General features: G+C 41.7%; 1 protein-coding gene across 1 annotated transcript in view; it reads right to left on the bottom strand.

Moving 5' to 3' along the window:
- LOC128739525 (uncharacterized) overlaps positions 1–15,228 on the bottom strand; it is a 43,212-nt gene that overhangs the window by 14,851 nt on the left and 13,133 nt on the right. Inside the window, exon 2 of the mRNA XM_053835019.1 lies at positions 3,617–5,438. Within this exon, the coding sequence (XP_053690994.1) occupies positions 3,617–5,438 (1,822 nt within the window). The remainder of the gene's footprint in view (positions 1–3,616; positions 5,439–15,228) is intronic.

The raw sequence follows: 15,228 nt of genomic DNA on the forward strand, positions 1-15,228 counted from the left end.
AGCCAAAAAAAAGCGGCTTTGCCGCTTTTATTTTATAAAAGTGTATCTCGACGCGAGGACTAGGGAAAACTAACTAGAAGACGGTAAACCTAGGAAAACGAATAGACCTAGACAGATGTGATTTCTGCGGGGGGCTGCCCCCCCGCAGTGGCCGGCGCTTCCGACGGCGGGTCACCGGCGAACGCCGTTGCCTGCGGCCGGCTCGCCCTGAATCATCTAGGAAACGTTAAATATATGGATTATGACAAACGTACATTATGGCTCCCGTCGGAAGTGCCGGCCACTGCGGGGGGGCAGCCCCCGCAGAAATCACATCTGTCTAAGTCTATTCGCAAAGCCGCTTTTTTAATCTGAATCAGTTAAGCCTCTTGCGACTTGGTCGCGCTGGTCCTTCTGGGCCTCCATACCAAAAATATGAATTATGGCAAACGTACATTATGGCTTCCGTCCATTATGGCAAACATACATTATGGCATTCGTCTGTATGGCTTCCGTCTATTATGGCAAACATACATTATGGCAATCGTCTATATGGCATTCGTACGTATGGCAACCGTCCGTATGGCTATCGTATTTATGGCTCTCGTCCGGTCACCGAGTCAATAGTACTCAGTAGGTCGCTGACCGTACGAGGAATCTGTCTACTGAACACTGGGACAGTAAATATGGAACGTTAGGCTGAGTAGCTGCGCGGGAACGCTTGCCTGGTGAAGCGCCTTAGTATGCAGCATTTGAAATATCGATAGTCGGGATCACGTCACCGGAAGGATCGGTGAATAACAAAAGCGTACATCGCGAGAGAAGACGACACCGTTAGTAAAGAATAATGGCATCTTTGTAAATGCTAGTTTAAAGACGTAGAGGAGGTTAAAGTATGAGGTGATAGTTAAGGCCAATAAAAGTTTAAGACGTGTATTGCACTTTAGTTGAGATTTTAGTGTTTTGCGCAATGTTTTGGAAATTCCCTTTCGTTTGTTCAGCACTGTCATGGCCCACATCTTTGACCCAGGCTGAAGGTATATAAAGTTACACACAACACTGGTTAGCTACTACAGAACAGCTTAAGCGATAGATTAAGCGTACTCTGACAACTGGATACCCACTGCGGAACTTCATCGTCGATGTCACCAACGGCCGACAGTAACATAAATTTGAAAACGCAGGTGTAAGTGGATCGGACACATTTAGGAAAGGAGCGAACGAGATCTGTAGAGAAGCACTCGATTCCGGAAGGACAGCGTAGAAGAGGTAGACCCAGAGACTCATGGCGACACGTATATCATTGCGTACGCATTTTAAAGTAGAGTACATATTTGAAGTTCACTTATAAATTTTCTCTTAAAATGAACAAATTCGCATCTGGGTAAAACGATGAAGAACGATTGGATAATGCATACCGTCGGTACCTTGCGTACCTGCAGGTATAAAATAGACCTCACAGTAATCCTTAGACTCTTATCCAGTAACTCCTAAGCCTAACTCCTCGTAGTACCAGTCGAAATACAAACAACCTTAGTGAAGATCGGTAAACCCCGGTGGAAGCTAATGTCGTGCGCATCTCGAGTGTTAGCATAAGGAATAGCCTTGCCCTATGTCAGAGGCAACTTTTGACGACTCCGTGTTCCTCAACCTAGTGCAATCTGCACTTCAGGTTAGGAGCGGCTCATGACAGTGTCTGACCGGAAGCGGGATGCTGATATAAGAAACGTCATTAAGGCTTAGATCTCGGTATCGTGATCCTAACAAGGTAATCTACCTAAACAATAATTACCACGAACATTCAAATAAACATGGATAGGAACATTCGACATCGACCTAAGTAACGAAACAAGGACTTTTTAGTAGACAGTTCTAGTAGAGCGGAGACACTGCCGACGAACTGGGAGCGGGCTTTGTTGTTTGGGTAGAATGCATGATCGCGTGATAGACTGGAAAGTGGTCAACGACAGAATGTGTCTATTGAGAATTGAAGGCGGGTTTTTTAAAATTACAATATCATTAACGTGCACTGCCCGCTCCTACCTTACGATGAGAAGGCGCTGCAATAAATCGAAAGCAACTGGTAATCGGTAGCCTTACACAAGCGGAGCTAACTCATACCCTGGTGTAATTATTCGGGATGTGCAATGGGAAGTCTTTTCTCTTGAGCTTGATGTTTTAAAACAGAATCAAAAACTTTCAGTTGAATCATAAGAACATCTAGGCAGATGCTGCAGCATTTATCAGTTGTCACTCATGCATGACAAACGTGGAATCCTACGAGTGGATAGCAGAATACATGCAGCAATGTTGCAGGGAATGCCGAATTTCTTGCTATTTTACCCCAGAAACATCGCTTAACCGGGAGCAGATACGGAAAATCCACGAAACGAAGGCATCCCAGATCTCACCGAACGTTCCATATATGGGAGGATCGTGGGAATAGATGGTTCGTTCCGTGAAGTCGGCGATGAAAACGGCTAATGGGGGGCGAATAGAGATTGAATGATGAAAGCTTACCAGGCCACTAACGTACCTTCCACTGGATTCCGAGAAGGCGGAAGCGATTACGCCCAACCACTTCCTCCTTGTCTTTTCTAGCGGTGTTTGACAACCAGCAGTAGAGTCTACTGAAGAATCAGTTGCTCTAAGCAGTACTTGCGGTTAAGTTCAATAGCAGATGAATACGTTTTGGACACGCTGGACGCGTGAGTAGTTACCGTCTCTTAGACGTCGAATAAAATGGTTTGGGAAGGTAAAACCTGTTGCAGTCGGAGATTTGGTCTTCGTCGTTAAGGAAGCGAGAAGAAATGATTTGTTACGAGATCTTATTTCAAAAATCTATATGGGGTATGACGGTCGAAGTCGCCAGAACAGAATAAGACCATTATCGAAGACCAGTCTTAAAGTTAGTAATTTTGGATGTGACGCAAGTCGGTAACACTGAGCACGAATGTTCCGGTGACCAATATTACGTGGGGGAGGATGTTGATACTGGAACTGGATGCAGTGCATTAATGCAAAAATACCCGTTTACACCAAAACTACATGCAAGATGACTTCCGTCGAGGAGAATATTATACTTTTCGATGAGCAGCGAGTAACAAGAACGCACCATTGAGTGAAGTTAATAAAACTTGGCGGAGGCAATCTACGCCAGACTAAAAACGGAGGCTAGAAGGATTGGGTTACAAATCAATGCGTCGAAAACAAAATGTATGGTACGAGGAGGTTCCAGAGAAAACAACGTTCGCCTCCCACGGACAGTGACTATTGACGGCGATGAACTGAAAACGGTTGATGACATCATGAATTGAACTGAGGCTTCCTAGGTTTTCTCTATTGAAGGTCAACAAAACGGTTTTCTAGAGAAATGCAAAGCATTGACGAATAAGATGGCAGTTTGGAGGAGCATACTACTGGGTGTGGTCTAAGTGATACACATTTTTCAGCTTCAATCAGCTGAAGCACTAGTCGCAACGCATTCGTATGAAGTCAGAAGAAAATTATAAATTACTAAATGTCAAGTAGTTTTGCAAACCTACTTATTTAACAGTACTTATTTAGCAGTAGTAACGTTTAATCCTACCAACTGTATTACACAAATCTCTACTGTATACGAAATCAAAGCACTTACCATCTTATGCATGTAGTCGAAGAGCGTAAAATCGAACGGCTCCAGAATCAGGGTAGCCTGGTTCAGGCCGGCATCGTGGCAGACCGCCATCAGCGAGGCGATTGCATGGTGCTTGATCTGACTGAGCAGTTCAAAGTCTCGCTTGCAAGCCTCCTCGGCAAAGTACAGATTGCGTTCCACGTTAAGTGAATACTTCCGCAGCGTGACCGGTGCCTTCCGGAACAGACCGCAGGAAAATTCCAACGGTGCCATAAAGCTGCTCCGTAGCGCTCCGACTCGGTAGTGTACCTCCTTCGGCCAGCAAATCAACAGTTGGTTCGAAGCTCGCTGGAAATAATCCAGCAGGTTTTTTTCGGTGAATTGCTTCTGCAGAAAATCGTCCGATATCTGAATGTTTTTGCTCCACCGCTCCAACGAATCCAGCTCCAGTAGAATGTCCCGTGGTTCGTGAATTACCAGATCAACTTCGTCCAGATTGGGGCCATCGCCTTGGATTGTACTCTGATGGGACCGATCCAGGTCGGTAACGATTTTCGGGGCACGTTCTTTCAGTACGCTAATCGGTTCCGTGATCATACTCGTGCTGTCGTCAATCACCAGAGTGGACGGCTGCAGGTCACTGTTCAAAAATCGGAAATTTTCGTTGATGACCTCTTCGCACGCACGCAAATCGCTGCTCAGCAGCAGCTCGTCTTGTTTGGAACAATTCAGCTCCGAGTTGGTATCGTTTGGATCACTGAACGGTAGAGCGTAGTCTACCAAATCGCCGTGCTTGTTGATCACCGTTTGGTAGGAAGGGGATTTGCGTTTTGCTTTGGTGGCAGGGCTTTTTGGGCTGTAGTTTTGAGATTTCATGTCCCCTCGATAGGCTCGGGATGAAATTACGTGTTCGTCGTAAATGGACGATGAGTTGATGTCGTACTTCCGATAGGAACCGGTGAATGGAGATTCGGAATCATGATCGAAGGTACGGTTGTGCTTCCTTTGCGATGCGGTAGGGGGTTCGCAAGCGGGCATCGAAGGTGGAGGAGGGGCCGGTTTTTCCTTATAACGACGAGAGCGTGCGGATTTTTGCAGGAGGTTTACTTCTTTCTTTGGCGTGCTTTCCACGATCGTCGTCACCGACGTTTGATACGCAGTGCTCATGTTAGGATACGGGCTGGAGTTCTCTTTGAAAAACCTGCTGGGTGGACTTTGTATGGCGCTGATATCTCCAAGAGTGTCATGAACATGCATCTGTTCGAACTCTTCGCGCTCGTTTTCGTATATTGTATTGTTGTACGGTTTGGAATGGTTCATCTTGTTTCTTTTGGGAATGCCTGATCCCGGCATTACAGCCGGTAGTGAATACCTATCGACCTTATTGTTGGTGATATTGTTGTTGTTTTTCTCATTATTGAGACTGCAGTCACCATTTTCAGGTATTCTGTTGATATTTCTGTAGAACTCCACCGACCGTTTCGGTTTTTTGGGAACACAACCTTCTTGACGGTGTCTCGTATATCTGGGGCTCTTGGGTAGATCCAATTTTTTATTCAACACTCTTCGCTCGTCGCTGGTCACTTCCACATCCGAACTAAAGTCACTGATTTCACCGCAGTCGGAAGTTTTCTCTTCCTCGATTACGCTTGGAATCCTGCGATCCGGCGATGACAGTGCACAACCTTCACTGATCCTTTCCAGTCGCTTATTAGCGCGCCATTCGTTGAATTTGTAAAGTTTCTCGATGTATCCGTCGTCTCGACCGGTGCTGGGTCCGCTGGCCGTTAAGTTTTTGCTAGCTGGCGGTGCACTCTGCCGTCGTCGGTGCAGGTTTGATTCCCTGGAAAAATACAATAAATAAAATTTTAGGAATGACATTTCTACGATTTTCTTGTCGCCTATTTTGATAAACGCTACGTCTACTAGATCTAATTTTCCCACACTCTTGTTCGAATCTAAGGAAAGTTGCTTCAATTACCTGCTGCAATCGACCGGTATGCAGCAACGATCTTGGGTTACTCGGCCAGATTCCACTTTTAACAATTGTTTCTCGTCTTCAGTCCCGTATGTGCAACCGGCGGCCGGCGGCGGCGAATGGTACGAAAGAAGCAGAGATACGAGTGTGATAATTTTTCCCCACCGATTAACAAATTAAAGCGTACATGCGAAAGACAAAAGACTCGGTGTTACACACGGTTTCGTAGCGTCTAAATACTCGACATGAAGAATGTCCATTGCGCGCTGGCTGGGTCAACTATTTCTTCTATCCCAGTCCCAGCGTCGGAAGAGGATTTAAAACAATGGTTGTTCAAACCGTTGCAACTCCGTCCGGACTAGAAAGTGGACGAAAAATGCCCAGGTTTTTCACACTTTCATTCGACTAATAATGGTCTTTCCGGCACGGCGACGGTAGTATCATCGTCAGTACCGACCGAGTAATGGGACTAAGGTATTGTTCTGTGTCTCAGTAGTACTGTATCGATTGTGTACTTTAGTAACCAAGAAAAAAAAATTTTATCGTGCATTGTGAGAATGGTTATAAATTTCCTCGGAAAAGTTATGCGCAGTGGAGAGAAAATCCGCACGCAATTTTCGCACAAATGTTTCACCTACAGATACCTATATGAAACAACTGAAATTGCACGAGATGCTATGCTGCTAATCGGTAATCTGCCCTTAATCTGTAACCCGAGCGAAAATAGAAATCAAACAAAGAACAAATTATTGAAAACAAAATCGCAACAGTTTGAGCTAGATCATAGCTAGAATAGCTGTTAAGAAACAAAAAATAATCGAAACATATTATTTAGTGAACATGTTTCGATCCACCCTGTTACTCTCTGTGTTCGGGTTTTAGGGAAACAGTCATATAGTTTTCCAAGAGCCCACCAAACCGGTAAACCGGCACAGAGAGGAATCGGTACGCAATCGAACTCGGAGGGTTCGTCACTTAAAATCGCCGCAGTACTGAAGCGGTGCAAATCTTTTGTTTTGCCCAAGAGCTATTTCTGGGGGAGCTTTCGACCGATCGATCGGATCGGAATAATCAAATTATCCGTTCAATTTGTGCTCGATTTCGGAAGAAAGCGAATTGTTGAGAAGGCGTGAAAAATGCGCGTGAATTTTGCGTTTTTCTCTCACCGAAAAGTGTACGGATGAAATTGACTCCAGCAGTGGCGTTTATTTTTGTCGTTCAATTTCACGACAGGTGTTTTCGCTCGATGATGGCGATGCGACACTGCCGTGAAAATACTAAAGGAAGCCTAATAAAAGAAATGACACAGTAACTCGTACTAAAACGTTTACCCATCATATTTAAAGAAAGCTATTTCTACTCTACAATAATTTTATTATAATTAAAAACATTTCATATCTGAGGCAATAGTAGTAGATTGAATAGAAAATGGTAAATGCTGTCCTTTTTTACTTATTACTATGTTTTATGGAAAAGCAATGTAGCATTACGAAATATTTAAAAATATGAGCATCAAGAAAAGTGGTTTGATTTTAAGTGCTAATAACTCAGTGATTTTCTGACCGATTTGAAATATCGGAATCGTTATCGACCGGAAAATTTTCTATCGATCGACTATTGAATAACTAAACTATTCATTTTCTAAGTGCACGCTACTAAAAATTGCCAAATGTCATACCATGTTCCTTTTTCGGCGCATTTGGTAGGAAAACGGGATGTTTTACAATTTCCAAATTTAATTGAAAACGTTTTAAAATTTAGTTGAATTCTGTGAAGTAATTTGCTCCATAAATTTTCAACTTCCAGCTGAGTTGCTGAGAGGGTACTTTTATGCAATGGAACGGAGCAGATAGAGCCAGATCGGAGTTCAAATTTAGTATTTTCCGATTATGTCTCTAGAAAAAGTATGCCCAAATGCCAAAAGTTGGAAAATTTGAAGGGTTGAAATACACTCGTGTCGCCTTTTTCGCGAGGTATATGTTCTGCGTTAAAATACCGCATAAATTTAGAAATTCGCGTAAAAGTAATCGCGTCAAAGTGACTTCAGTGACACTGCAGGCGGTTTTTGCATGATCTTTACAGCAAACATATCATGAAAACCTTCTTCTGGCGGTGAAATTAGTCGTCATTGTTTCTCCAAATTTCAAAAGCAGTTTTTTCGTTTGGAACCAAAATTTTGTTCACGAAAATAGGGTAAGGAACGAGTTAAGCAGTGTCACCTATTTTAATCAGTTGAAAATAAATGAGCTGAAAATGCACTTTTTTATTCATATTTTCAAAATGTTTTGATAGGATAATCTTCACAAATCACTTAACCATACATTTGATTCACACAAACACAATTTACTGGGTTTCCGACAAGAAATTTGATGAATTAAAAATTGTTATCCAAAAACGTACATTTTTCAGCTGCTGAAGGCAATCGCCACCTCGCTACTAACGAATCCATCACATTTTTCAGCACTGATTACAACCACTCTAAAAGTCAAGCACTCAATTGTCACATACCATATTATTCACTCTCTTTTTTCTATTATCTAAGGCTTTGTCACTAGCCGAAAGTTTTATTATTTTCTAACAAAACTGAAAACAAATTCTGAATTGACGGAACCTGTTCACCACTAGCAGCAGCTGCAGCACAACTGATGAACTATCGTGTTGCCAAGACACTGTTTCGGTTCTGGAAATAAGAATTATAGGTTTGAAATTAACTGAAACCTCCAATGGTGAAAACGTGGTTCAATACTTTCAAGAGAAATGTAAGTTCATAATTAATTTTTCTTTATTAAAAACAACAGAAAAGACAGCTTTTTCAATAATTTTCGAAGATTTTCTCAGTGATTTAATAAAGCAACGAAGTGTTTCAATGTTATTTGCTTTGACAACACTGTTCTCAGTCGGACCGCGCGTACTGCTATGTTTACCTCTTTTGTTCTCCCACCATCCTTATGAACAGCGAGTGAGACGTCAAACTCGCAGTTTGCCATAAGAACACTAGAGAATAAAAGAAATGACAAATACCGTTTGCCGAACGGTGCGGTTACGCTATGCCGATTACGCATCAGATGCCGATTAGTAGGTCGCGGATAGGAACGCGAACTTACTGAATAGGGGAAAAAGTTCGAGGGATTTTTTACGGGGACGTACAAAAATTCAGATTTCAGGATTGCTTAAAAAAGCACCTTGAGGGTGAAAATATGTTCGGTCTGATCAAAATTAGTTCCACCGCTCCAACTTTTAAAGCGGAAAATCAAAAGTTTAGCACAACAATAGTGTCTTTCAATGGAAACAGCTTGAAGAACTAACGATAGCAAGAAGATTGGTATGCTGATATCCCCCACTTAGTCAACCCATCGCTTGTAATAAGGTAAAACAATCAGTGATCCGCTTAGACTGCTTAAACCCGGTTCCTTACCCTATGTTCGCTGTGTTCAGATTGGCAAGACGAATGCAGTCAATACATTTCTCTGAACAGAATACCGCATTTGGACCAAAAAACTGCTTCTGAAATTGGGCTTGCTGACGAAAAGTTAATGACTGCTAGTTTCCCGCTAAGCGGCAGCCTGTACTATATCTCTTCTATACCTATAAAAATGCATTTCTGTCTGTCCGTGTTCCTTATAGACTCGGAAACTACTGAACCGATCGGCGTGAAAATTTGCATGCAGGGGTTTTTGGGGCCGGGGAAAATTCTTATGATGGTTAGAAACCCCTCTTCCCACTAAGAGGGCTCCCATACAAATGAAACACAAATTTCTGCATAACTCTAGAACTAATCAAGCAAATGGAACCAAATTGAGATCCGGCACCCCTGTAGTAGTGGGATAAGGACTCATACAAATCTCATACAACAGATCTCGTACAAATAAAACCGAAATTTTTACGTAACTCAAAAACTAATCGAACTCGAGAAATTTTCGATTCTTCCATAAAATATTAGTCAATAAGGCTATTACAAATATTTTATAAAGTTTTTGTCCTCCCAGTGTTGGGCCACTGAGGGTAAAGAGAATTTTTGATTCGAGCAAAAATAATGTATTTTTACCTAAAGTTCAAACGTGAATACCAAATCTATTCTTGCTTTTCATATATATGTTACTGTTTTCCATGCAAAACCCTATGAAACGAAAGAAAAAATGGCGATTTTTGCAAATTCTATACACCTAATTCTTTTTTTACACGGGGGATGTGTCTCGTGTAAAAAACCGCGCAAAAATAAACCGTGTTATTTCGAGAAACCGTGTAAAAAAATCCGTGTTATTTCGAGATACCGTGCAAAAAAGTCGTGCAAAAAAAAATCCGTGTAAAAAAAGAATTGGGTGTAGTTTGAATTTCCATTTCTGTTTGGTGTTAGACGCGCTAACACTCCCTACACTTATTTTTCGAGTTCTTTAGGCTGTAGAGTCCACAGGCAATTAATTTTATTAAAAAAATCGACTTGCATCCCACAAATTTCACATAGAAAAAAATTCTGCATCCTAAAACCCCCACGTGCCAAATTTTGTTCCTTTTGCTTGATTAGTTCTGTTATGAGGATTTTGTATATCATTTGTATGGGAGCCTCCCCCCCTCCTAAGCAAGGGAGGGGTCCTAATTTATCATAGAAAAAATTATTGCCTCCAAATATCCTCGCGTGCCAAATCTGGTTCCATTTGTTTGATAGTTCTCGAGATAAGAGGAAACTTGTATTTCATTTGTATGGGAGCCCCCCACTTAAAGGGGGGAGGGGTCATAATTTCCCTCATAAAGAGGGGAGGAGTCGTAATTCACCATAGAAAAAAATCTTGCCTCCAAAAATACCCACATGCCAAATTTGGTTCCATTTGCTTCTCAAAGCAGACGGTAACCTTGCGGCTACGGAGCCCTCCAATTTTTTTTGGCAGTTGGTTTCTTTAATCTATTTTCAGATAGTGAAGTAAGGCGTTCAAATGCAGCCTGGCTTCTGGTCCAAATGGCGTTATTCATCCCCGAGGGTTCGGAGTATCACTTAACCTTTCAAAGATACTCTTTACGATTGTATTGTAAATATCTATTTATATAAGAGGCTTATGTCTGTACCGAAAACCAGGTACCGGACAGGACGTTATAAGAGGCTTATCGATAACTAAAAACAGGTCCCTGACAGGACGTCATGCTTTCGTAGAAATGGGTATTCTCAATCACCTCACTGGTCTACTGGCTCGATTACTCAACTGGTTGACTAGACTGCTCGACTGGACTGGTCGATTTGATTGCTTGACTGAACAGCTCGATTTACCTGCTTGAGTGGACTACTCGACTTAACTACTGGATTCGACTGCTTGACACATTTGCTTGACTCACTACTCGACCAGACTGCTCGACTTAACTGAACGATTGAACTATTCGACTGGACTGTTCGATTCGACTGCTCGACTGAACTGCTTGACTGAACAGTATGATTCATCTGCTCGACTAGACTGCTCGACTCAACTGTTCGATTCGACGCCCGACTCAACTGCTCGATTCCACTGCTCAACTGGACTACTCGACTCAACTGCTCTAATGAAGTGCTTGATTCAACTACTCGATTGAACTATTCGAATCGGCTGCTCGACTGAACTGCTCGACCCGATTGCTCGATTTAACTGCTTGACTAGACTACTCGATTTGATTGCTCAACTCAACTGACAGCTTGATTCAACAGCTCGACTAGACTGCTCGACTTAACCACTCAACCCGACTGCTCGCCTCAACTGCTTGACTTAACTTTTTGATTCGACTGCTCGACTGGGCTACTCGACTGAACTGATCGGCTCAACTATTCGATGTAACTGCTCGACTGAACCGCTTAACTCGACTGCTCGACTGGACTGCTTGACTAAACTGTTCGATTCGAGTGCTCGACTCTACTGCTCGACTCGACTCAACTGCTCGACTCGACTACTCGGTTCAACTGCTCGACTGAACTACTCGACTTAACTGTTCGATTGAACTGCTCGACTGGACTACTCGATTAAACTACTCGACTCAACTGCTTGACTTCTGTTTGATTCGACAGCTCGATTTAACTGCTCAACTGGACTACTCGACTCAACTCCTCGACTGGACAACTCAACTCGACTGCTCGACTCAGCTGCTCAACTGAACTGCTCAAATAAACTGTTCGACTGGACTACTTGACTCAACTGCCCCACTCAACTGCTTGAATGAACTGCTCGACTTAATTGTTCGACTTAAACGCTTGACCCGACTGCTCAACTAGACTACTCGATTCAACTGTTCGACTGGACTGCTCGACCTGACTGTTCGACTGGGCTGCTCGACCCAACTGCTTGTGGTTGACACGATTGCTTGATTCAACTGCTCGACTCGCCTCCTCAACTCGATTGCTTGTCGCGATATCATATGGTCGGTGTTATATCAGACCGGACCAAGTCGCCAAATTTTAAAATATGAGTACATGATAGCAAACGATCAAGAATTTTCTAAGCAACATTTTACTCTAATCAGACTACATAAATGTTGCAAATAGCCAGATGTTCTTATTCAGTTAAATAAAATCCAATGCGACCATAAAAAAATTTGTTTCAGTTTCCGGCTATGGCTCTTTTATGTACAATATCTTAGAGCTATATTATGCAATATAAGAACTCAAAGAACTAATACAAAGATTAAACATCTTCGCAAACACTGGAATGTATCCGCAGTTTTCTAAAAACTGAACAGACATTTATATTTTCCGGATCGTAAGATTCAGACTCAATTAGTATAATACAGGAAGCGTTTGGTGCGGGAGGTCCACGCTTTCTTCCTTCCCCTTAATTTCAAGGTGTTGAATGGAATTAGGTATTATTACTGGTTCCATTTTATTCCGTGGAATTTTCTCTGCGGTACATGCTGCGCAGTTGGCAAGAAAAATGATTAATTTCAGTAATCGTCATTTTTCAGGATGCTTTTTAAGAATTGGCTGCGTTAATAGGAGATTAGATTTGATTAGATTAGTTTAGATAAGCTCGTTCCTCTCGCTTCGATGCCCGCTCGCCGGATCACACCTGCAATAGTAATGTTGAATAACATACAGTATACTCCATCCCCTTGCTGCAAGCTTCTGCGCGATCCGAAGGGACTCGAGAGTTCCCTCGAAACACGTACGTAGCACTAGCTCCAGGGTAGCTTTGATCAGCCGCACCAGTTTATTCGGAAAACCGTTCTGGTGCATTAGGTGCTATGGCTGTTCGCGTTCACGCTCGACTGTATCGTATGCTTCCCTGAAATCCACGAAAACATGATACGCGGGCACGTTGTACTCCCGATATTTCTGAAGAATTTTTCGGAGAGTGACAATTTAATCCGTAGTAACACGGGCCCGGACCCGCCTGATACTGTCATACGAATTCTCTCGCTATTGAGGATAGTCGACGTCACAAAAACACTTTGTACGCGGCGTTGATCAGTGTAATGCCGCGGTAATTGCAACAACTGAACCGATTGCACTTTTTATAGATGTAAAAAACCACACATTCTTCCCAAATCCTTTCTTTACCGTTCTTTACCATTTTTGTAGAGTTCGGCTGGGAGTCGGTCCCTTGCAGCGGCTCTATTATTCTTCAGCTGACCGATTTTTCACTGGGTCTCTTTGAGATCGGGAGCCGACATGCTGTTATCGCACTCTTACGTTAACTTTCGTTCCGCTTCCTTCTGTTATAATGCCATTGAAATACCTATCGAAGAATTGCTTCCACCTGTCGAACAACTCGCGCTCGTTTCTTTTCTCGTCCCTTGGTCCCTGACTTATGTTCGTCAGTATTTATGAAATCTTTATATTATTTGTTGTAGAATTTTCCAAAATGTCACTTAGGCTATTACAAATATTTCAAAAAGTTTTTGTCCCTCCGTTGATGGGCCACTGAAGGAGGGGGAGGGGGCGAAAAAAAAACAAAGGGAATTTTTTAATCGAGCAAAACAAAAATGAATTTTGGGCATTTTTATTTTAAGTTTAAACGTGAAAACCAAAAAATAAAAAATAAGAAAACTTATCGTTATTCGAACTTCGAAAACAGACACTGAGGAAGCCTGCAAGTCGTAAGCGAAATACGTATCTGTCGTGAATAAAATACACATAGTAGAATTAAATTGGATAAGTTTTCTTATTTTTTATTTTTAGGTTTCGTATTCTACTAAGACGCTCCAAAAACTTCAGTGAAAACCAAATTTATTCTTGCTTTTAAAATGTACGTTATTATTTCCATGCAAAAATCTACAAAAACGAAACAAAAATTTTTCGGCCGATTTTCGGAAATTCCGTTGACTGCACAACAACGGCACATATTCAACAAAAATAACTGTACTTCTACTTACATCTGAGTAAATAAGAGACTTGCTATTACCAAATGAATACCATTAAGAGCAGTGGATTTTTTCGCGACAATTGTGAGCAGTACCCGAAAAAATTTGCAGTCCTGCTCTTAGGCGAATATAAAACACATTGAGCGCATACAGGTTTACCCCTGGTAGTATTCTTGTATCTGTCAGCCCATGAACATGACTACTGAACTGCTGACAGTATCTGTCTTTCTCAGTTTTCTACCCTTCAAAACAATTCATTCATGAATTGCAGTGCTGAATGATTGCTTGACTAACCAGGCAGTCAATTTTCTTGCTCTTGACTTACATTTTTGATCACAAAGTTTAGTTTTTTAAACTGTCTGCTTTTAAAAATCAACCTAAACCTGATGGAAGGAAAATAACTAATAATTTGGAGTAATGTTTACAGCAAACTACGTTGTCGGTCGTTTAAAATAAATGAATGATTCGCATTTGATTGCATTCACTATTGTCGAGAATAAATCAATGTAGAGAACAACACGAACATGAAGGCAAGTGATTTGCTCCAATCGTTGGTTTTAGGTTGGCAGGGATGGTCCGATCACTTTAACTCAATTTTGATTTATTTGACAGTATCATCGCAATCGAGCAAAATTTGACAAAGTTACATATGGAACATTTGTGGAACTAGTTATTATTTACAATTTTGTTAAATAAAGTTTTGCTGTATCTTTCGTAGTTACGGAGCTACAATGCTGGTACCTCATTAGTAACTAAGTGAACGTTCATTTAGTTACTAATGAAGTACTACGTTTTTCAGCAAAATTGTAGGTAATAACTAGCTCTACAAACGTCCCATATATAACTTTGTCAAATTTTGCTCGGCTGACCGTACCCGTACCGACCGACAGTACCGTTTGTCGAATGAATCAAAATTGAGTCAAAGTGATCGGACCATCCCTGCAGGTTGGCAATGCTGCGTTCATTTTATCTGTACTAGCAACAGTAAAAAATGAGCAGTAGGTATATTGCATCAATTCAAGCGTATTGCATAAATTAAATATGAGATTTCTAAGCACTGATTGTGAGTAATTTCCGTCTCTGATTAATACACTCCACTCTTTCAATATTTCACGATCAGATTTGGATTGTCTTACTGTTTTGTTCGTCACTGTAAGAGTTTGAATATTCAACGGGATCGGAAATAGTCGATTCGAAAATTGATTTTTTATTACCTACACTCGTACACAAGCTACCAAATCACCGTAGTATTTACAGCAATCTAATTTTCAATGTCGTGACCTACTGTGCCATTGCATTGATTGCAAAATCAGGTGAAACTGTCAAAGAGGCCGTCGCTGAATCTAAA

This window comes from Sabethes cyaneus, chromosome 3 (assembly GCF_943734655.1).
Source record: "Sabethes cyaneus chromosome 3, idSabCyanKW18_F2, whole genome shotgun sequence".
In the NCBI taxonomy this organism is placed as follows: Eukaryota; Metazoa; Arthropoda; class Insecta; order Diptera; family Culicidae; genus Sabethes; species Sabethes cyaneus.